At 38.7% G+C, this 18,186-nt stretch overlaps 1 protein-coding gene across 8 annotated transcripts in view; it reads left to right on the top strand.

Moving 5' to 3' along the window:
• Positions 1-18,186, top strand: part of LOC139978962 (uncharacterized) — an 89,943-nt gene that overhangs the window by 30,938 nt on the left and 40,819 nt on the right. For all 8 annotated transcript variants that reach the window (XM_071989560.1, XM_071989564.1, XM_071989563.1 and 5 more), the window contains 14 exons: positions 50-310; positions 1,005-1,265; positions 2,552-2,803; positions 3,232-3,492; positions 3,993-4,253; positions 5,426-5,683; positions 7,051-7,173; positions 7,918-8,169; positions 8,462-8,713; positions 9,431-9,682; positions 11,260-11,511; positions 13,454-13,705; positions 14,365-14,616; positions 17,115-17,366. In XM_071989560.1, coding sequence (XP_071845661.1) covers positions 50-310; positions 1,005-1,265; positions 2,552-2,803; positions 3,232-3,492; positions 3,993-4,253; positions 5,426-5,683; positions 7,051-7,173; positions 7,918-8,169; positions 8,462-8,713; positions 9,431-9,682; positions 11,260-11,511; positions 13,454-13,705; positions 14,365-14,616; positions 17,115-17,366 — 3,441 coding nt within the window. The remainder of the gene's footprint in view (positions 1-49; positions 311-1,004; positions 1,266-2,551; positions 2,804-3,231; positions 3,493-3,992; positions 4,254-5,425; positions 5,684-7,050; positions 7,174-7,917; positions 8,170-8,461; positions 8,714-9,430; positions 9,683-11,259; positions 11,512-13,453; positions 13,706-14,364; positions 14,617-17,114; positions 17,367-18,186) is intronic.

The following is an 18,186-nucleotide window of genomic DNA, read 5'->3' as shown; positions in this document are numbered from 1 at the left end:
AATAGATATTACTTTTTTTTCCAATATTTTTTTACTACAATTCGTTTAGATCAAACGATACAGGATACCACTCCACCCCGTATCACCGTCCCCTGCCCACAAGACCAAACTCTGATTGTGGCCTCGACTACTGAACAAGTATTTCCAAGATGGATAGAGCCGGAGGCTGTCGACGAGTCTGGCTTACCCTCGGTTGTCACCACTCACATTCCAGGATCGAGTTTCTCCCTCGGAAATACAGAAGTTACGTACACCTTTGCTGACTCTTTTGGAAATGCCGTCAGCTGTTCCTTCTTCATTATTGTTAGGAGTGAGTCGTTTTTTGTTACAGTTACCTTTGATTTTGACATAATTAAAATTTAGCCAGTTTTGTTGTTGTTGCCTAACTTTCTACTTGAGCAAAGATTGCAGAATCATAGTAGATAGTAAAAGCTGTTAGGTTTGTGGAAAATGGGAAATGCCAATGGGCACTTTAAAGTTGTTTTTATTAAAATCAGTTTGTCATTCTTTATGGTGTTTGCCCACTGGCTGTATGAACGGTCTGCAAAGCCATTCCATTACATGTTGCAACGTAAATCAATTTTCTATTTACTATGGCTGTATATAAAAAAGAGGGACGGATACAAGAATGTGAAAAGTTTGTGGTTTTATATTGTTTATAGTTATAGATAGCATGTTGTTCAGATAAGAAATGTGTTTGGTTGAGGTTTAGACAGTAAGCAATGGACATAAATACATTGTGATCAAAGTAGTAGTTTTGATTTATATATGTTCCTTAGGGGGCAGATTGTCAGAAAAAATTAGTATGTGTATTAAGTCAAAGGATATGTACTGTAGGTGGTATGCTTAAAGATTGCTTTTAGACATATCATTGTGACTCTTAGGATGGTATCCAGCAGGAACTAACTGAAAACACTCCTTACATTATTGCTTTCATATTGTAAAATAATAACCAGCCACCATTAGCAAAAATGGGTTCAACTAACTGCTGTTATCTCTTTTAGCACAAACCTTGGATCAGATCCCACCAGTAATAACAAGACCTTGCCCAGATGACATTGTTCGATTTGTTGCAATCGGGGGGATGTCAGATCCAATCACATGGTTGGAACCGGTGGCAGTGGACAACTCAAATGAGGAACCAGCTATGGCCACTACTCACAGACCTGGCAGTACTTTCCCCTTGGGTGTCACAACAGTAACTTACCGATTTACAGATGGTGCTGGAAATGTTGCCTCTTGCATGTTCCAAGTTTCTGTGATAGGTAATTTTATTACTATAGTGGATGAATGTTGCATGATATGTAATAGGTAACTTCTTCCACTAGTAAATAAAGGGTTGCATTGCATATGATAGGTTACTTCTTGCACTAGTGAATAAAGGGTTGCATGGCATATGATAGGTAACTTCTTGCACTAGTGAATAAAGGGTTGCATGGCATATGATAGGTAACTTCTTGCACTAGTTAATAAACGGTTGCATGGCATATGATAGGTAAATTTTTGCACTAGTGAATAAACGGTTGCATGGCATATGATAGGTAACTTTTTGCACTAGTGAATAAAGGGTTGCATAACAAATGATAGGTAAGTCTATGAGTAAATGAGGATCACAAGTCTCTGTTGCTGGATTGAAGGTCAGTTCACATAGTAATTTTACTATGCAATAAGTATTTTACTATGCAATATCCAGAATAAATTATCGGCTGTTGACTCTCGTGCAACTAGGAAAGAGACTTTTCGAATGTGGCTATGGAAAATAATTCTTGAATGTAAGTTTTGATGCAATCTTATGGTCCAGTTAGGGGAAGAGATATCTTGAATGAAGCCTTGTGTTGTTAGTGCAGATATGAAAGTACTGTTTGAATGTAGCTTTAAATGTGAACCTATGAGAGCAGCTAAGAATGTTTTGAAGCAATGAATTAGTAATCAAGAACTGTAGGATCTGCTTCATGCATGGCTTTCCCCTCACAGTCGAGGAATCTGAGACTGGTTGTTTCCATTTTAGCAACTATTTCTAAAATATATTAGTTGTCCCTAGCAACATGTGTCAGGTTTAAGCAAATTTTACTATTACATGTTTTGAAATGATCTCACTCAAAAGATTGGAATTTAACTTTCTTAACATCAAATTGAATAAGCAAATTGTGTTTCATACCTTAAACATCATGAAATGTTTGTTTTGTAACATTAAAATTATGAAATGCCATCACTTCTGCAATGCAATCAAGGGTATGTACAACATGGTACTTTGTGTAAAAGGAAGTTGGCCTGACGTTTCGATCCTAGCAGGATCTTCTTCAAAGGCTAAATGACAAGTTACAGTAACAGAAGGGACAAAAACACACACAGAATACAGACAGGTTAATGAGCATGGTGATCACAAAGAGATCGATGTAAGGGGATTAGTAGAAAAAGGATGGAGAGAAGAAAGAAAGAAACCAACAGGGGAAGAGGAGGGGTGGGAGATAAACATGGTACTTTGTGTCATTTTGTAATATTATTCTACATCTAACAAAAATCATTTGTGACTATATTATTTCTTGAACAGTTGATACAGATGTGAGGCCTCCTGTAATATCTGGTTGCCCGATGGATCAACAGGTTGAAGCCCCGATAGGGTCCGGAGGGACTACTGTATTCTTCAATGAACCAACCGCTACAGATGAATCAGGGAGACCTTTGGTTACTCAAACCCATAGGAGGGGTGATTTCTTTCCCACTGGAGTCACCAGTGTTGTTTTTGCCTTCACTGATACGAATGGTAATACTGCCACCTGTTCATTCTTTGTAACAGTTACCGGTGAGTATTATCATCAGACAGTTTATCACATCTTCTACCTTCTGCTTTGCTCTTTTAATTGTAATTGTTTGCCTCCTACACCTGCTGCATTGCTTCTATAATTGGGAGGTATGTTATACAGATCCCTGATTCTGTTAATACATAAGTGTGATTTTGTGGGAAAAAGAATCAATATTTGTGTTGTAAAAGATTCTGTACAAGTGTCATATACGAACAAGGAAGGTAAGCCATATGTTTGCCATTTATATTTGGGTAGAAACAAGTACACGTTTGTAGTTTCACAATGCCCATTAAAACAATGATATCATATACTTGATATGAAACGATGTGTTAAACGGTATGTGTGAACTATTTATTAATTGGTCACCTATATATATATATATATAAAAATATATATATTTGTTTGTATACATCTATTTGTATTTCAGAGGCGCAGCCTGTGGATGTGCTGCCACCGGTTATTTTCAACTGTCCCAGTGGCGAGGAAGCCTTTGCCACACAGGGTGCCACTGGAGTAGTCGTCAACTTTATTGCACCAACAGCAATTGATAATTCAGGGGAAGCTCCTTCTATATCGGCCTCCAATATGCCGGGTGATTTCTTTCCACTTGGACCTACTGTGGTCTCATATACCTTCTCTGATCGTCAGGGTAACGAAGCGACCTGCACTTTTGTAGTTGCAGTGTCAGGTAAGTCTGCAGATCAACCCAATTTCTCTCTGCATCTAAAGTAAATAAGCAGTTGTCTATCAATACCAGATTACATGCCATTGCAAGCATGGTTCTTCAAGCCACAACAATGCTTCTTTTTTTGTGGGGGAGGGGGGGTTCTGTATTTAATGGTAGGATTGATTTAATATTATGATATGGCTTAATTCAACTGCTTCACTTCACAGAAAAGCATAAATTTCAAAACTGCATGGGCAGTAACTGACTTTGACCAACTTTTAGAAGTAATGCACAAATCAAATAGTGTTTTGTCTGGTATAATAGTGTATTATTATGGAACAGCCAACAAAGACAATGGTCTCTTGAAATATTTGCAACAACAGTCAGTACACTTGTCAAATTTCAAAAATTTGGTTTCTGACAAAAAAATTCCAAAATGACATGAGCTCATCTGCAATGCCTCAGGGTTTTCTGCAGTAATTTGGTCTCTGACTTTTCAGTTGATTTCTCCTAACTTTTAGTTGAGACTCCCATCGATCGTATACCACCAACGATTAGTGGCTGTCAACAGCTGGTACAGGAAGTGGTTCCACCAGGTGTGGGTGGTACCAATGTCTTCTTCACGCCACCAACGGCCACAGATAACTCAAACCTTCCGGTCACTGTAACCAGCAGCCGAAACTCTGGTGATTTCTTTCAACTTGGTGCTACCCCTGTGGTCTTCACATTTACCGATGCAGCTGGCAATTCAAACACTTGCTCATTCTCAGTAACTGTAGCAGGTCAGATTTCATCACTTCTATCGTTCTCAGTATACGTTTGTTAGGTTTTACCTAACAGGAGTTTGAGAAATACGCCCTCATCGACAGTTAAACAAAACCAGTTAATACACATTCACGCAACTGTAGAATCACTGTGGTCGAGTGGTACGGACTTCAGTCTGTGACACAAAGGTCTGGTGTTCGATTCCTACCTTTGCCTGATGAGTCCTAGAAGGACAAAACTGGTTGTGAAGGGGAATTTGTCTGCTGTGTTTACCTCCATTTCATTAACAAAGTCTGTTCAAAGTATCTCTTTCGAGATCCGGCTTTAGGAATCACACATGATTTCGAGTTGGTTAGCATCATGTTTAATCTTTAGAGTAAGTCAAATATGTCACAAAAACAGAACCAGTATTGTTCAATACAGGTTACACACATCTGGAATTACGACCTTCCTCACTGGTTTGGAACCTCTGGACATACAATCAGGGTCCATAGCCTAGTGGTTAAGTCGTCCGCATATAAAGCGGGAGGCCTGGGTTCAAATCCCAGTGGAGGCTGGAAGTTTTTTCACTGTTCTGGATGTTTCAACTCACTTCGATTTCATAATATGTTTGTGTTTTCTGCCTTGGCTTTGAAAACTCTAAACTCAATAAAGTACATGGTGGTTCAACTTCATCTTTGGCATGAGGATGCACTTTAATGAGTAGAAGGACCTCAGTCAAAGGTCATATAAGGTCAGTATGTGGATCCAGCTCAGTACAAGCTTCTGGGAAAATTTCAAACTGGGAGTTTTTTTTTTCTTTAGAAATGTCTTTGTCAACATTATTCAAACTTGCTGACTTCTGCATCATGGATGTTTTAGTTCTGTGATCTTGATCGAACTCAAGATCATTTTCGTTCTCCGATTCTCCGATCTCTTCAAAGAATTCACAAAAATCTTTGGAGTAGTAAAGCAAGATAAGCAGTAGTCAGTAGATGATATGCATTTAATTTTCTGTTAAACATATTTTTCAGTATTTGATAAGCATGAATAAAGTTTTTTGAATTTTTCTGACATATTGCTGTTAGAAACCTGACTGATTGTTTTATAACCCTAATCCTAATCCTAATCCTTGAATCTTTTATGTCTTTATTGCTGAACCCCATGAAACAGATTATCGTTGATAATGTTCATGTTCTCCCACATACAGTTGAAGATCCAGGGAACTTTCCAGAAATTGTGGTTGGTTGTCCACCAGATATCACCGCTACCTTAGCTGTTAATAGAGACCTGGCCCAGGTGTTCTGGTTTCAACCTCAAGCAGTAGACAGAAATGGAAACCAGGCTACCACGGTCGGGTCTCACGAGCCTGGCAGTATGTTCCGTGCTGGGTTCACTACGGTCACATACACATTCACCGATTTTGAGAACAATGTCGCATTTTGCTCCTTCATGGTTTTGGTGAATGGTAAGTGTAAATCAATTCAGCTAGTGTGGGTCTTTAACATTGGTGCATTTGCTAGTAACTATTGTTTCTTATTTTATAATTGTACTAGCTACCAATAAATACTTTGTAATAGTATCGAATGGTACTTAATACTACACTGTAGTACTAGCCTGCAGTTATAACTGTACAATAGTATGCAGGACAGCATAAATCAACAGCCAATAGTATGCAGGACAGCATTAATTAATAGCCAGTACTACAGGACAGCATTAATTAACAGCCAGTACTACAGGACAGCATTAATTAACAGCCAGTACTACAGGACAGCATTAATTAACAGCCAGTACTACAGGACAGCATTAATTAACAGCCAGTACTACAGGACAGCATTAATTGATAGCCAGTACTACAGGACAGCATTAATTGATAGCCAGTACTACAGGACAGCAATAATTAACAGCCAGTACTATAGGAAAGCATTATTTAACAGCCAGTACTACACGATTTTTAGATCAAAGGCCATCAAGGGGTCAGTAGGGGTCAATCTTAGGGTCAATGCTTCAAATTGCTTGTTTGTGTGCATGATTAAATGGATTTATATGAAACTTGGGCACAATGGTCAATGGGTGGTGGACCATCATATGTGTTTGATAAATTGAGGTCAAAAGTCATCTAGGGGTCATTGGTTGAAAATATCCAAAATGCTTCTATAGATACCAATGGCTGTTAATGAAAGTTGGTGATATTGATCCATGCCAGGTGTGTCATATTGACTGTTTAGTATTTTGTATTTTAGTCAAGGGTCATCTAGGGGTCAGAAGGGATCAATCTATGAAAACCTGCTGCTCTTCTCCTACAGATAGCAATAGATATTAATGAAAGTTAGTCATAATCATCTATAAGTACAAAAATCCAATAGGCTCATTTATTAAGAAAGACTTGACCAAATGATCAATCTGGTATGAGCTACTGTACCATTGGTGCTCTATGTTACCATGACAAACAGGAATCATTTAAGGTAGTCTAAAGTGATCTTCCATGTTAAAAAACTCTGGGTTGTTTGTTTGAAGAAAAAGAGATGAAGAAACAATGACACTAATTATGAGTGAGTGTAAAATTTTCATGCATGATTAAGTGTGTATTTCATATTTCCCACCAATAAATCTAATTGACAATTTGAGTAGATTTTCAAGCATGGTTAAATGTGTATTTCATACTTCCCATCAATGAAACTAATTGATTATATGAGTAGAGTTTCAAGCATGATTAAGCGTGTATTTCAATAAATCTAATTAACATTTTACTGCTTATGAAAACCAGTGATTTAGGCAATCATATTGTTAATTACATGTAAAGTTTTCTATTGATTTTTATGCTTTTCTCCTCAGAGAATCCGTGTACATTCAGTCCTTGCTTGAATGATGGTTTCTGTTTATCAAATGCCAATAGTGACATGTTTACTTGTGCATGTGTTGGAGGGTATACAGGAGATCTATGTGAAATACCACCTAGTAAGTACAGTCATTCTTAATATATTTATAATGTGTTGGTGGGAACACAGGAGATCTATGTGAAATACCACCTAGTAAGTACAGTCATTCTTAATATATTTATAATGTGTTGGTGGTTTAACAGGAGATCTATGTGAAATACCACGTACCACCTAGTAAGTGAATTCATACTTACCGGACATAACATCTGTAAAAGATTCGATACCATTATGCATAGTCATTCAACATCACACATTACAGCAATAATTTGATGGACTAGGATTTTGCTATTAGATTTGATTTGATTTGATTTGATTTGATTTGATTTGATTTATTTGATTTTCCACTGGATATATACATGTGGAGGGAAGTCCTCTAAAAAGCCAATTCAGGCTTAACAAGGTAAAGGACTCCCAGAAAGAAAGAAAGGGAAAAAAAAAAGAAAAAAAAAAAAACATATATACATAAATGAAAATATAACTAGTGTCTTTATAAAGAATAATTAATAACATACAATATAAACGATGTATCAATACTGAGAAATTACTTCTTTTTTTAGTGCTTTTCTAAATGTTTCTTTAGATGGTTTAGATTTTATAGTAGCAGTTAGATCATTCCATGTCCTCATAGCACGATTCTTTAAACTTAACGTACCAAATGTTGTATTACATAAGTTGTGGTGTGCTTGATGCTGTGGTGTGCTAGATGCCATTTTGTGTGACATAAGAATGAATATGAGTTTTCTATTATGTTGATGTTTTCCAGGAGATGTCACTCCACCTGATGTCTTTTTTTGCCCGCTTCAACCAATTGTTATCGATATCCCAGCTGGAGATCTGAGTACCACTGTTTCATGGCAAATCCCAATGGCTATCGATGATTCTCAAGTTACTACCACATCAAATTTTCAACCAGGGTCTAATTTCCAAATAGGAACAACTACAGTTCAATATGTATTTACCGATACATCAGAAAACCAGGCTTTCTGTTTCTTTGATGTTGTAGTCACAGCAACCAGTAAGTTTTCAGCTTGTGTGGACAGGTATTTCTTTCTGCACATTAGTAAAAACATTTGCTTTGAACTTGTGAGTACATCTATTGCTTTCAGCTTTCACAGAAGTATAACAACAATAATAGTAGCAACCTCATCCCCTCCCCAGCCCTCAGTCTGCTGAAAAAAAAGAGCAAGGTAAACTTGACAGACCCTTTTGACAAAAACTTCAAGCTGATGTTTTTATATGTTTTTTTAATGTATAATTTTGATGTGCAGGTGCTAATATTCCTTTATGATTCTCTTTACTTCAATTAGTTGATACCGTAAGTCCCATTGTGACTTTTTGTCCTGGACCAATTACAGTGAATCTTAGCCCTGGTGAGACTTCAACTACTGTAACATGGCTTCAACCACAGGCAACTGATCCATCAGGCATCAACGTTATTTCTAACTTTGAATCTGGTGATGTTTTTAGCCCTGGTTCGTCCGAAGTTCGCTACATATTTATTGATGGAGCAGGCAATCAGGCCTCATGCAATTTTGTAGTGGAAGTGGTTATGGCACAAGGTAAAGGTCAACACCTTTGTTTTCATTCATTGATTTGTAAAATGCTAGGCTGTAGAATAATCATAGAAATGATGGACATATAAAAGAAAAAAAGGATGTAATAGCCGTTCTATGATGTATCATAGCTCCTACTGGGAGAAGATGTACTTAATCGGCCGGGTCGTTGGAGTCCATCTGTGGCTCATTACCATGGCTACTGCTGGAGGGGTGAAATGCTGTACTTGTATTCATGTTGCGGCATGTATGCTAGTATGTCTATTAGAGCTGCAACTTTGGGTCAAAAACCCCCAATTGGATTGGCAACTTGGTTGGCAGGTGCCCCAATGATGGGAACTTATTGTGTCTCTTAGACTTTCAAAGAGAAAAGTCAAAGGTCAGCCGAACAAAAAGTGACATTTTGCTAGAAATCCAAGGGAAAAAATCAAGTTGACTAGCACCCTTCAAAATACATGGTTACTTTGGTAACTGAGGTCAAATGTGAAATGTATCACTTACATTCTGATGCATTTGTAAAAATTGCCTTAACCACACTACCGATATTCTTCAAATGTGGAAAAAGATTTCATACCTGTCATAGGCTTTTATTTTTGTTCCATCATTTTATCTGATGCCAAAAAATATTTTGATGAAGAATTTAGAGGTGACCAACCACTCTAATTTATATTTGCATCCCTTTCACTAAATTGAAATATTCAAATTTTCCTCAATGTGTATTAGACAACACTCCACCAACTGTGAGCAACTGTCCCAATCAGCCCATCAGACAGACAGCTCCCTCCGGTACTGATCGTGTTGTAGTCACCTGGGTAACACCCACAGCAACAGATGCTTCAGGAATCATCAATACAGATGTCAACTTCCAGTCTGGATCTGTATTCACTACAGGAACTACAACCATTAGATACACATTCACAGATGGATTTGGAAACACTGCTGTATGTGTGTTTGATGTGATTGTAGCAACATCTGGTAATTTTCTCTTTTCCCCTAGAAGAAGTTTGGTGGCTCAGAAGCAGCTGAAATCTGTTGTAATTTACATTTCAATTTAGCTTGATTCATTTTGTTAATTTCTGATCCTAGTGAAAGAACATTAGCCAGTTTATAGCAGTGAAGCTGCTAGGCCAGTTTATAGCAGTGAAGCTGCATTGGCCAGTTTATAGCAGTGAAGCTGAATTGGCCAGTTTATAGCAGTGAAGCAGCATTAGACAGATTAAAGCAGTGCAGTTGCATTGGCCAGTTAATAGCAGTGAAGCAGCAGTAGCCAGTTTAAAGCAGTGAAGCTGCATTGGCCAGTTAATAGCAGTGCAGTTGCAATAACCAGTTTATAGCAGTGAAACTGCATTGGCCAGTTAATAGCAGTGAAGCAGCATTAGACAGATTAGGAGCGGTGCAGGTGCATTAGCCAGTGTATAGCAGTACAGTTGCATAAGCCAGTTTATAGCAGTGTAGCAGCTTTAGTCAGTTTATAGCAGGGAAGCTGCATTGGCCAGTTTATAGCAGTGCAGTTGCAATAGCCAGTTTATAGCAGTGAAGCTGAATTAGACAGATTAAAGCAGTGCAGTTGCATTGGCCTGTTAATAGCAGTGAAGCAGCAGTAGCCAGTTTAAAGCAGTGAAGCTGCATTGGCCAGTTAAAAGCAGTGCAGTTGCAATAGCCAGTTTATAGCAGTGAAGCTGCATTGGCCAGTTAATAGCAGTGAAGCATCATTAGACAGATTAGGAGCGGTGCAGTTGCATGAGCCAGTTAATAGCAGTACAGTTGCATTAGCCAGTTTATAGCAGTGTAGCAGCTTAAGTCAGTTTATAACAGGGAAGCTGCATTGGCCAGTTTATAGCAGTGCAGTTGCAGTAGCCAGTTTATAGCAGTGAAGCTGAATTGGCCAGTTTATAGCAGTGAAGCTGCATTGGCCAGTTTAAAGCAGTGCAGCTTGTTTACTCATATTTTCAATTTAAAGTGTAGCAGATTCCTAAATGATTATAGTTAAATTGCATATTGACATGTCAATTATAAAGCAGAACATTTTTAATTTAAACAATATGAAATTTACAAGACTATAAAACTCAATTACCTGATGGATATATCCGTAGCTAGAACCCTTGAGAAGAAACCTTGTTTCAGTTTAATAGGCCTGTGTATCATTCATATTTCTTTTGATGGACACATCATTTTCAATTGTTAAGTTGAGCAGTCTTAGGGTACTGGGTGATGCCAAATTTGATGTGTATATGTGTGTGTAACTGGTACATATAGCATGCTGCAATTTTGAATGTGAATTGTTTTGCTTGTGATTTTTTGGTTGATAGATCTTTTACTAGTATCTACAATGTAAATCATCCTTATTCATCACGCTTAGTTGGTTCTGTATCCCAATTCTTAAAGTGGAAAAAAAATTCATACCTGTCATAGGCTTTAATATTTTTTCCATCATTTTATCTGATGCCAAAAAATAGTGTGCTGTAGAAGTTAGAGGTGACCAACCACTCTAATTAATGATTGCATCCCTTTCACTAAATTGAAATATTCAAATTTTCCTCAATGTGTATTAGACAACACTCCACCAACTGTGAGCAACTGTCCCAATCAGCCCATCAGACAGACAGCTCCCTCCGGTACTAGTCGTGTTGTAGTCACCTGGGTAACACCCACAGCAACAGATGCTTCAGGAATCATCAATACAGATGTCAACTTCCAGTCTGGATCTTTATTCACAATAGGAACTACAACCATTAGATACACATTCACAGATGGATTTGGAAACACTGCTGTATGTGTGTTTGATGTGATTGTAGCAACATCTGGTAATTGTCTCTTTTCTCCTAGAAGAAGTTTGGTCTCTCAGAAGCAGCTGAAATCTGTTGTAATTTACATTTCAATTTAGCTTGATTCATTTTGTTAATTTCTGATCCTAGTGAAGGAGCATTGGCCAGTTTATAGCAGTGAAGCTGCATTGGCCAGTTTTAGCAGTGAAGCTGCATTAGACAGATTAAAGCAGTGCAGTTGCATTAGCCAGTGTGTAGCAGTGAAACTGCATTGGCCAGTTTATAGCAGTGCAGTTGCAACAGCCAGTTTATAGCAGCGAAGCAGCATTAGACAGATTTAAGCAGTGCAGTTGCATTAGCCAGTGTGTAGCAGTGAAGCTGCATTGGCCAGTTTATAGCAGTGGAGCAGCATTAGGCAGATTAAATCAATGCAGTTGCATTAGCCAGTTTATAGCAGTGAATCATCATTGGCCAGTTTATAGCAGTGAAGCAGCATTGGCCAGTTTATAGCAGTGAAGCTGCATTGGTCAGTTTATAGCAGTGAAGCTGCATTGGCCAGTTTATAGCAGTGCAGTTGCAATAGCCAGTTTATAGCTGTGAAGCTGCATTGGCCAGTTTATAGCAGTGAAGCAGCAGTAGCCAGTTTAAAGCAGTGAAGCTGCATTGGCCAGTTAATAGCAGTGCAGTTGCAATAGCCAGTGTATAGCAGTGAAGCAGCATTGGCCAGTTTATAGCAGTGAAGCTGCATTAGCCAGTTTATAGCAGTGCAGCTTGTTTACTCATATTTTCATTTAATAGTGTAGTGGATTCTTTAATGATTACTGTTAAATTGCAGATGGGCATGTCAATTATAAAGCAGAACATTTTTAATTTAAACAATATGAAATTTACAAGACTATAAAACTCAATTGGCTGATGGATTAATCCGTAGCTAGAAACCTTCAGAAGAAACCTCGTTTTAGTTTAATGGGCCTGTGTATCATTCTTATTTCTTTTGATGGACACATCATTTTCAATTGGTCCAAGTTGAGCAGTCTTAGGGTACTGGGTGATGCCAAATTTAATGTGTATGTGTGTGTAACTGGTACATATAGCATGCTGCAATTTTGAATGTGAATTGTTTTGCTTGTGATTTTTTGTTTGATAGATCTTTTACTAGTATCTACAATGTAAATCATCCTTATTCATCACGCTTAGTTGGTTCTGTATCCCAATTCTTAAAGGGGAAAAAATTTCATTCCTGTCATAGGCTTTAATGTTTGTTCCATCATTTTATCTGATGCCAAAAAATATTTTGCTGTAGAAGTTAGAGGTGACCAACCACTCTAATTCTCACTGCTGTATGTGTGTTTGATGTGATTGTAGCAACATCTGGTAATTTTCTCTTTTCCCCTAGAAGAAGTTTGGTCTCTCAGAAGCAGCTGAAATCTGTTGTAATTTACATTTCAATTTAGCTTGATTCATTTTGTTAATTTCTGATCCTAATGAAGGAGCATTGGCCAGTTTTTAGCAGTGAAGCTGCGTTAGCCAGTTTATGGCAGTGAAGCAGCATTGGCCAGTTTATAGCAGTGAAGCTGCATTGGCCAGTTTATAGCAGTGAAGCAGCATTAGACAGACTAAAGCAGTGCAGTGGCATTAGCCAGTGTGTAGCAGTGAAGCTACATTGGCCAGTTTATAGCAGTGGAGCAGCATTAGACAGATTAAATCAGTGCAGTTGCATTAGCCAGTTTATAGCAGTGAAGCTGCTAGGCCAGTTTATAGCAGTGAAGCAGCATTAGCCAGTTTATAGCAGTGAAGCTGCATTGGCCAGTTTATAGCAGTGCAGTTGCAACAGCCAGTTTATAGCAGTGAAGCAGCATTAGACAGATTAAAGCAGTGCAGTTGCATTAGACATTGTATAGCAGTGAAGCTGCATTGACCAGTTTATATTGCATCCCTTTCACTAAATTGAAATATTCAAATTTTCCTCAATGTGTATTAGACAACACTCCACCAACTGTGAGCAACTGTCCCAATCAGCCCATCAGACAGACAGCTCCCTCCGGTACTAGTCGTGTTGTAGTCACCTGGGTAACACCCACAGCAACAGATGCTTCAGGAATCATCAATACAGATGTCAACTTCCAGTCTGGATCTGTATTCACTACAGGAACTACAACCATTAGATACACATTCACAGATGGATTTGGAAACACTGCTGTATGTGTGTTTGATGTGATTGTAGCAACATCTGGTAATTGTCTCTTTTCCCCTAGAAGAAGTTTGGTCTCTCAGAAGCAGCTGAAATCTGTTGTAATTTACATTTCAATTTAGCTTGATTCATTTTGTTAATTTCTGATCCTAGTGAAGGAGCATTGGCCAGTTTATAGCAGTGAAGCTGCATTGGCCAGTTTTAGCAGTGAAGCTGCATTAGATTAAAGCAGTGCAGTTGCATTAGCCAGTGTGTAGCAGTGAAACTGCATTGGCCAGTTTATAGCAGTGCAGTTGCAACAGCCAGTTTATAGCAGCGAAGCAGCATTAGACAGATTTAAGCAGTGCAGTTGCATTAGCCAGTGTGTAGCAGTGAAGCTGCATTGGCCAGTTTATAGCAGTGGAGCAGCATTAGACAGATTAAATCAATGCAGTTGCATTAGCCAGTTTATAGCAGTGAAGCTGCATTGGCCAGTTTATAGCAGTGAAGCAGCATTAGCCAGTTTATAGCAGTGAAGCTGCATTGGCCAGTTTATAGCAGTGCAGTTGCAACAGCCAGTTTATAGCAGTGAAGCAGCATTAGACAGATTAAAGCAGTGCAGTTGCATTAGACATTGTATAGCAGTGAAGCTGCATTGACCAGTTTATATTGCATCCCTTTCACTAAATTGAAATATTCAAATTTTCCTCAATATGTATTAGACAACACTCCACCAACTGTGAGCAACTGTCCCATTCAGCCCATCAGACAGACAGCTCCCACCGGTACTAGTCGTGTTGTAGTCACCTGGGTAACACCCACAGCAACAGATGCTTCAGGAATCATCAATACAGATGTCAACTTCCAGTCTGGATCTGTATTCACTACAGGAACTACAACCATTAGATACACATTCACAGATGGATTTGGAAACACTGCTGTATGTGTGTTTGATGTGATTGTAGCAACATCTGGTAATTGTCTCTTTCCCCCTAGCAGAAGTTTGGTCTCTCAGAAGCAGCTGAAATCTGTTGTAATTTACATTTCAATTTAGCTTGATTCATTTTGTTAATTTCTGATCCTAGTGAAGGAGCATTGGCCAGTTTATAGCAGTGAAGCTGCATTGGCCAGTTTTAGCAGTGAAGCTGCATTAGACAGATTAAAGCAGTGCAGTTGCATTAGCCAGTGTGTAGCAGTGAAACTGCATTGGCCAGTTTATAGCAGTGCAGTTGCAACAGCCAGTTTATAGCAGCGAAGCAGCATTAGACAGATTTAAGCAGTGCAGTTGCATTAGCCAGTGTGTAGCAGTGAAGCTGCATTGGCCAGTTTATAGCAGTGAAGCAGCATTAGACAGATTAAAGCAATGCAGTTGCATTAGCCAGTTTATAGCAGGGAAGCTGCATTGGCCAGTTTATAGCAGTGAAGCTTCATTGACCAGTTTATAGCAGTGCAGTTGCAATAGCCAGTTTATAGCAGTGAAGCAGCATTAGAAAGATTAAGCAGTGCAGTTGCATTAGACATTGTATAGCAGTGAAAGCTGCATTGACCAGTTTATAGCAGTGCAGTTGCATTAGCCAGTGTGTAGCAGTGAAGCTACATTAGCCAGTTTATAAAAGTGAAGCAGCATTAGACAGATTAAAGCAGTGCAGTTGCATTGGCCAGTTTATAGCAGTGAAGCAGCATTAGACAGATAAGGAGAAGTGCAGGTGCATGAGCCAGTTAATAGCAGTACAGTTGCATTAGCCAGTTTATAGCAGCTTTAGTCAGTTTATAGCAGGGAAGCTGCATTGGCCAGTTTATAGCAGTGCAGTTGCAATAGCCAGTTTATAGGAGTGAAGCTGAATTGGCCAGTTTATAGCATTGCAGTTGCAATAGCCAGTTTATAGCAGTGAAGCAGCATGAGACAGATTAAAGGAGTACAGTTGCATTAGACATTGTATAGCAGTGAAAGCTGCATTGACCAGTTTATAGCAGTGCAGTTGCATTAGCCAGTGTGTAGCAGTGAAGCTACATTGGCCAGTTTATAGCAGTGGAGCAGCATTAGACAGATTAAATCAGTGCAGTTGCATTAGCCAGTTTATAGCAGCGAAGCTGCATTGGCCAGTTTATAGCAGTGAAGCTGCATTGGCCAGTTTATAGCAGTGAAGCAGCATTAGACGGATTAAAGCAATGCAGTTGCATTAGCCAGTTTATAGCAGTGAAGCTGCATTGGCCAGTTTATAGCAGTGAAGCTGCATTGGCCAGTTTATAGCAGTGCAGTTGCAATAGCCAGTTTATAGCAGTGAAGCAGCATTAGAAAGATTAAATCAGTGCAGTTGCATTAGCCAGTTTATAGCAGCGAAGCTGCATTGGCCAGTTTATAGCAGTGAAGCTGCATTGGCCAGTTTATAGCAGTGAAGCAGCATTAGACAGATTAAAGCAATGCAGTCGCAATAGCCAGTTTATAGCAGTGAAGCTGCATTGGCCAGTTTATAGCAGCGATGCTGCATTGGCCAGTTTATAGCGGTGAAGCTGCATTGGCCAGTTTATAGCAGTGAAGCAGCATTAGACAGATTAAAGCAATGCAGTTGCATTAGCCAGTTTATAGCAGTGAAGCTGCATTGGCCAGTTTATAGCAGTGAAGCTGCATTGGCCAGTTTATAGCAGTGCAGTTGCAATAGCCAGTTTATAGCAGTGAAGCAGCATTGACCAGTTTATAGCAGTGCAGTTGCATTAGCCAGTGTGTAGCAGTGAAGCTACATTAGCCAGTTTATAGCAGTGGAGCAGCATCAGACAGATTAAAGCAGTGCAGTTGCATTGGCCAGTTTATAGCAGTGAAACTGCATTGGCCAGTTTATAGCAGTACAGCTTGTTTACTCATATTTTCATTTAAAAGTGTAGTGGATTCTTGAATGATTACAGTTAAATTGCAGTTGGACATGTCAATTATAAAGCAGAACATTTTTAATTTGAAAAAAAATATGAAATTTACAAGTCTATAAAACTCAATTACCTGATGGATATATCCGTAGCTAGTCACCTGGAGAAGAAACCTCGTTTCAGTTTAATAGGCCTGTGTATCATTCATATTTCTTTTGATGGACACATCATTTTCAATTGTTTCAGGTTGAGCAGTCTTAGGGTACAGGGTTATGCCAAATTTGATGTGTATATGTGTCTGTAACTGGTACATATAGCATGCTGCAATTTTGAATGTGAATTGTTTTGCTTGTGATTTTTTGGTTGATATATCTTTTACTAGTATCTACAATGTAAATCACCCTTATTCATCACGCTTAGTTGGTTCTGTATCCCAATTCTTAAAGTGGAAAAAAATTTCATTCCTGTCATAGGCTTTAATGTTTGTTCCATCATTTTATCTGATGCCAAAAAATAGTTTGCTGTAGAAGTTAGAGGTGACCAACCACTCTAATTAATTATTGCATCCCTTTCACTAAATTGAAATATTCAAATTTTCCTCAATATGTATTAGACAACACTCCACCAACTGTGAGCAACTGTCCCAATCAGCCCATCAGACAGACAGCTCCCACCGGTACTAGTCGTGTTGTAGTCACCTGGGTAACACCCACAGCAACAGATGCTTCAGGAATCATCAATACAGATGTCAACTTCCAGTCTGGATCTGTATTCACTACAGGAACTACAACCATTAGATACACATTCACAGATGGATTTGGAAACACTGCTGTATGTGTGTTTGATGTGATTGTAACAACATCTGGTAATTGTCTCTTTTCCCCTAGCAGAAGTTTGGTCTCTCAGAAGCAGCTGAAATTTATTGTAATTTACATTTCAATTTAGCTTGATTTATTTTGTTTATTTCTGATCCTATGAAGGAGCATTGGCCAGTTTATAGCAGTGAATCATCATTGGTCAGTTTATAGCAGTGAAGCAGCATTGGCCAGTTTATAGCAGTAAAGCAGCAATAGACAGATTAAAGCAGTGCAGTTGCATTAGCCAGTTTATAGCAGTGAAGCTGCATTGGCCAGTTTATAGCAGTGAAGCTTCATTGACCAGTTTATAGCAGTGCAGTTGCAATAGCCAGTTTATAGCAGTGAAGCAGCATTAGAAAGATTAAGCAGTGCAGTTGCATTAGACATTGTATAGCAGTGAAAGCTGCATTGACCAGTTTATAGCAGTGCAGTTGCATTAGCCAGTGTGTAGCAGTGAAGCTACATTAGCCAGTTTATAAAAGTGAAGCAGCATTAGACAGATTAAAGCAGTGCAGTTGCATTGGCCAGTTTATAGCAGTGAAGCAGCATTAGACAGATAAGGAGAAGTGCAGGTGCATGAGCCAGTTAATAGCAGTACAGTTGCATTAGCCAGTTTATAGCAGCTTTAGTCAGTTTATAGCAGGGAAGCTGCATTGGCCAGTTTATAGCAGTGCAGTTGCAATAGCCAGTTTATAGGAGTGAAGCTGAATTGGCCAGTTTATAGCATTGCAGTTGCAATAGCCAGTTTATAGCAGTGAAGCAGCATGAGACAGATTAAAGGAGTACAGTTGCATTAGACATTGTATAGCAGTGAAAGCTGCATTGACC

This window comes from Apostichopus japonicus, chromosome 13 (genome assembly GCF_037975245.1).
Source record: "Apostichopus japonicus isolate 1M-3 chromosome 13, ASM3797524v1, whole genome shotgun sequence".
In the NCBI taxonomy this organism is placed as follows: Eukaryota; Metazoa; Echinodermata; class Holothuroidea; order Aspidochirotida; family Stichopodidae; genus Apostichopus; species Apostichopus japonicus.
The sequence above is the reverse complement of the archived record's forward strand: the minus strand, read 5'-3'. Positions and strand labels throughout refer to the sequence as shown.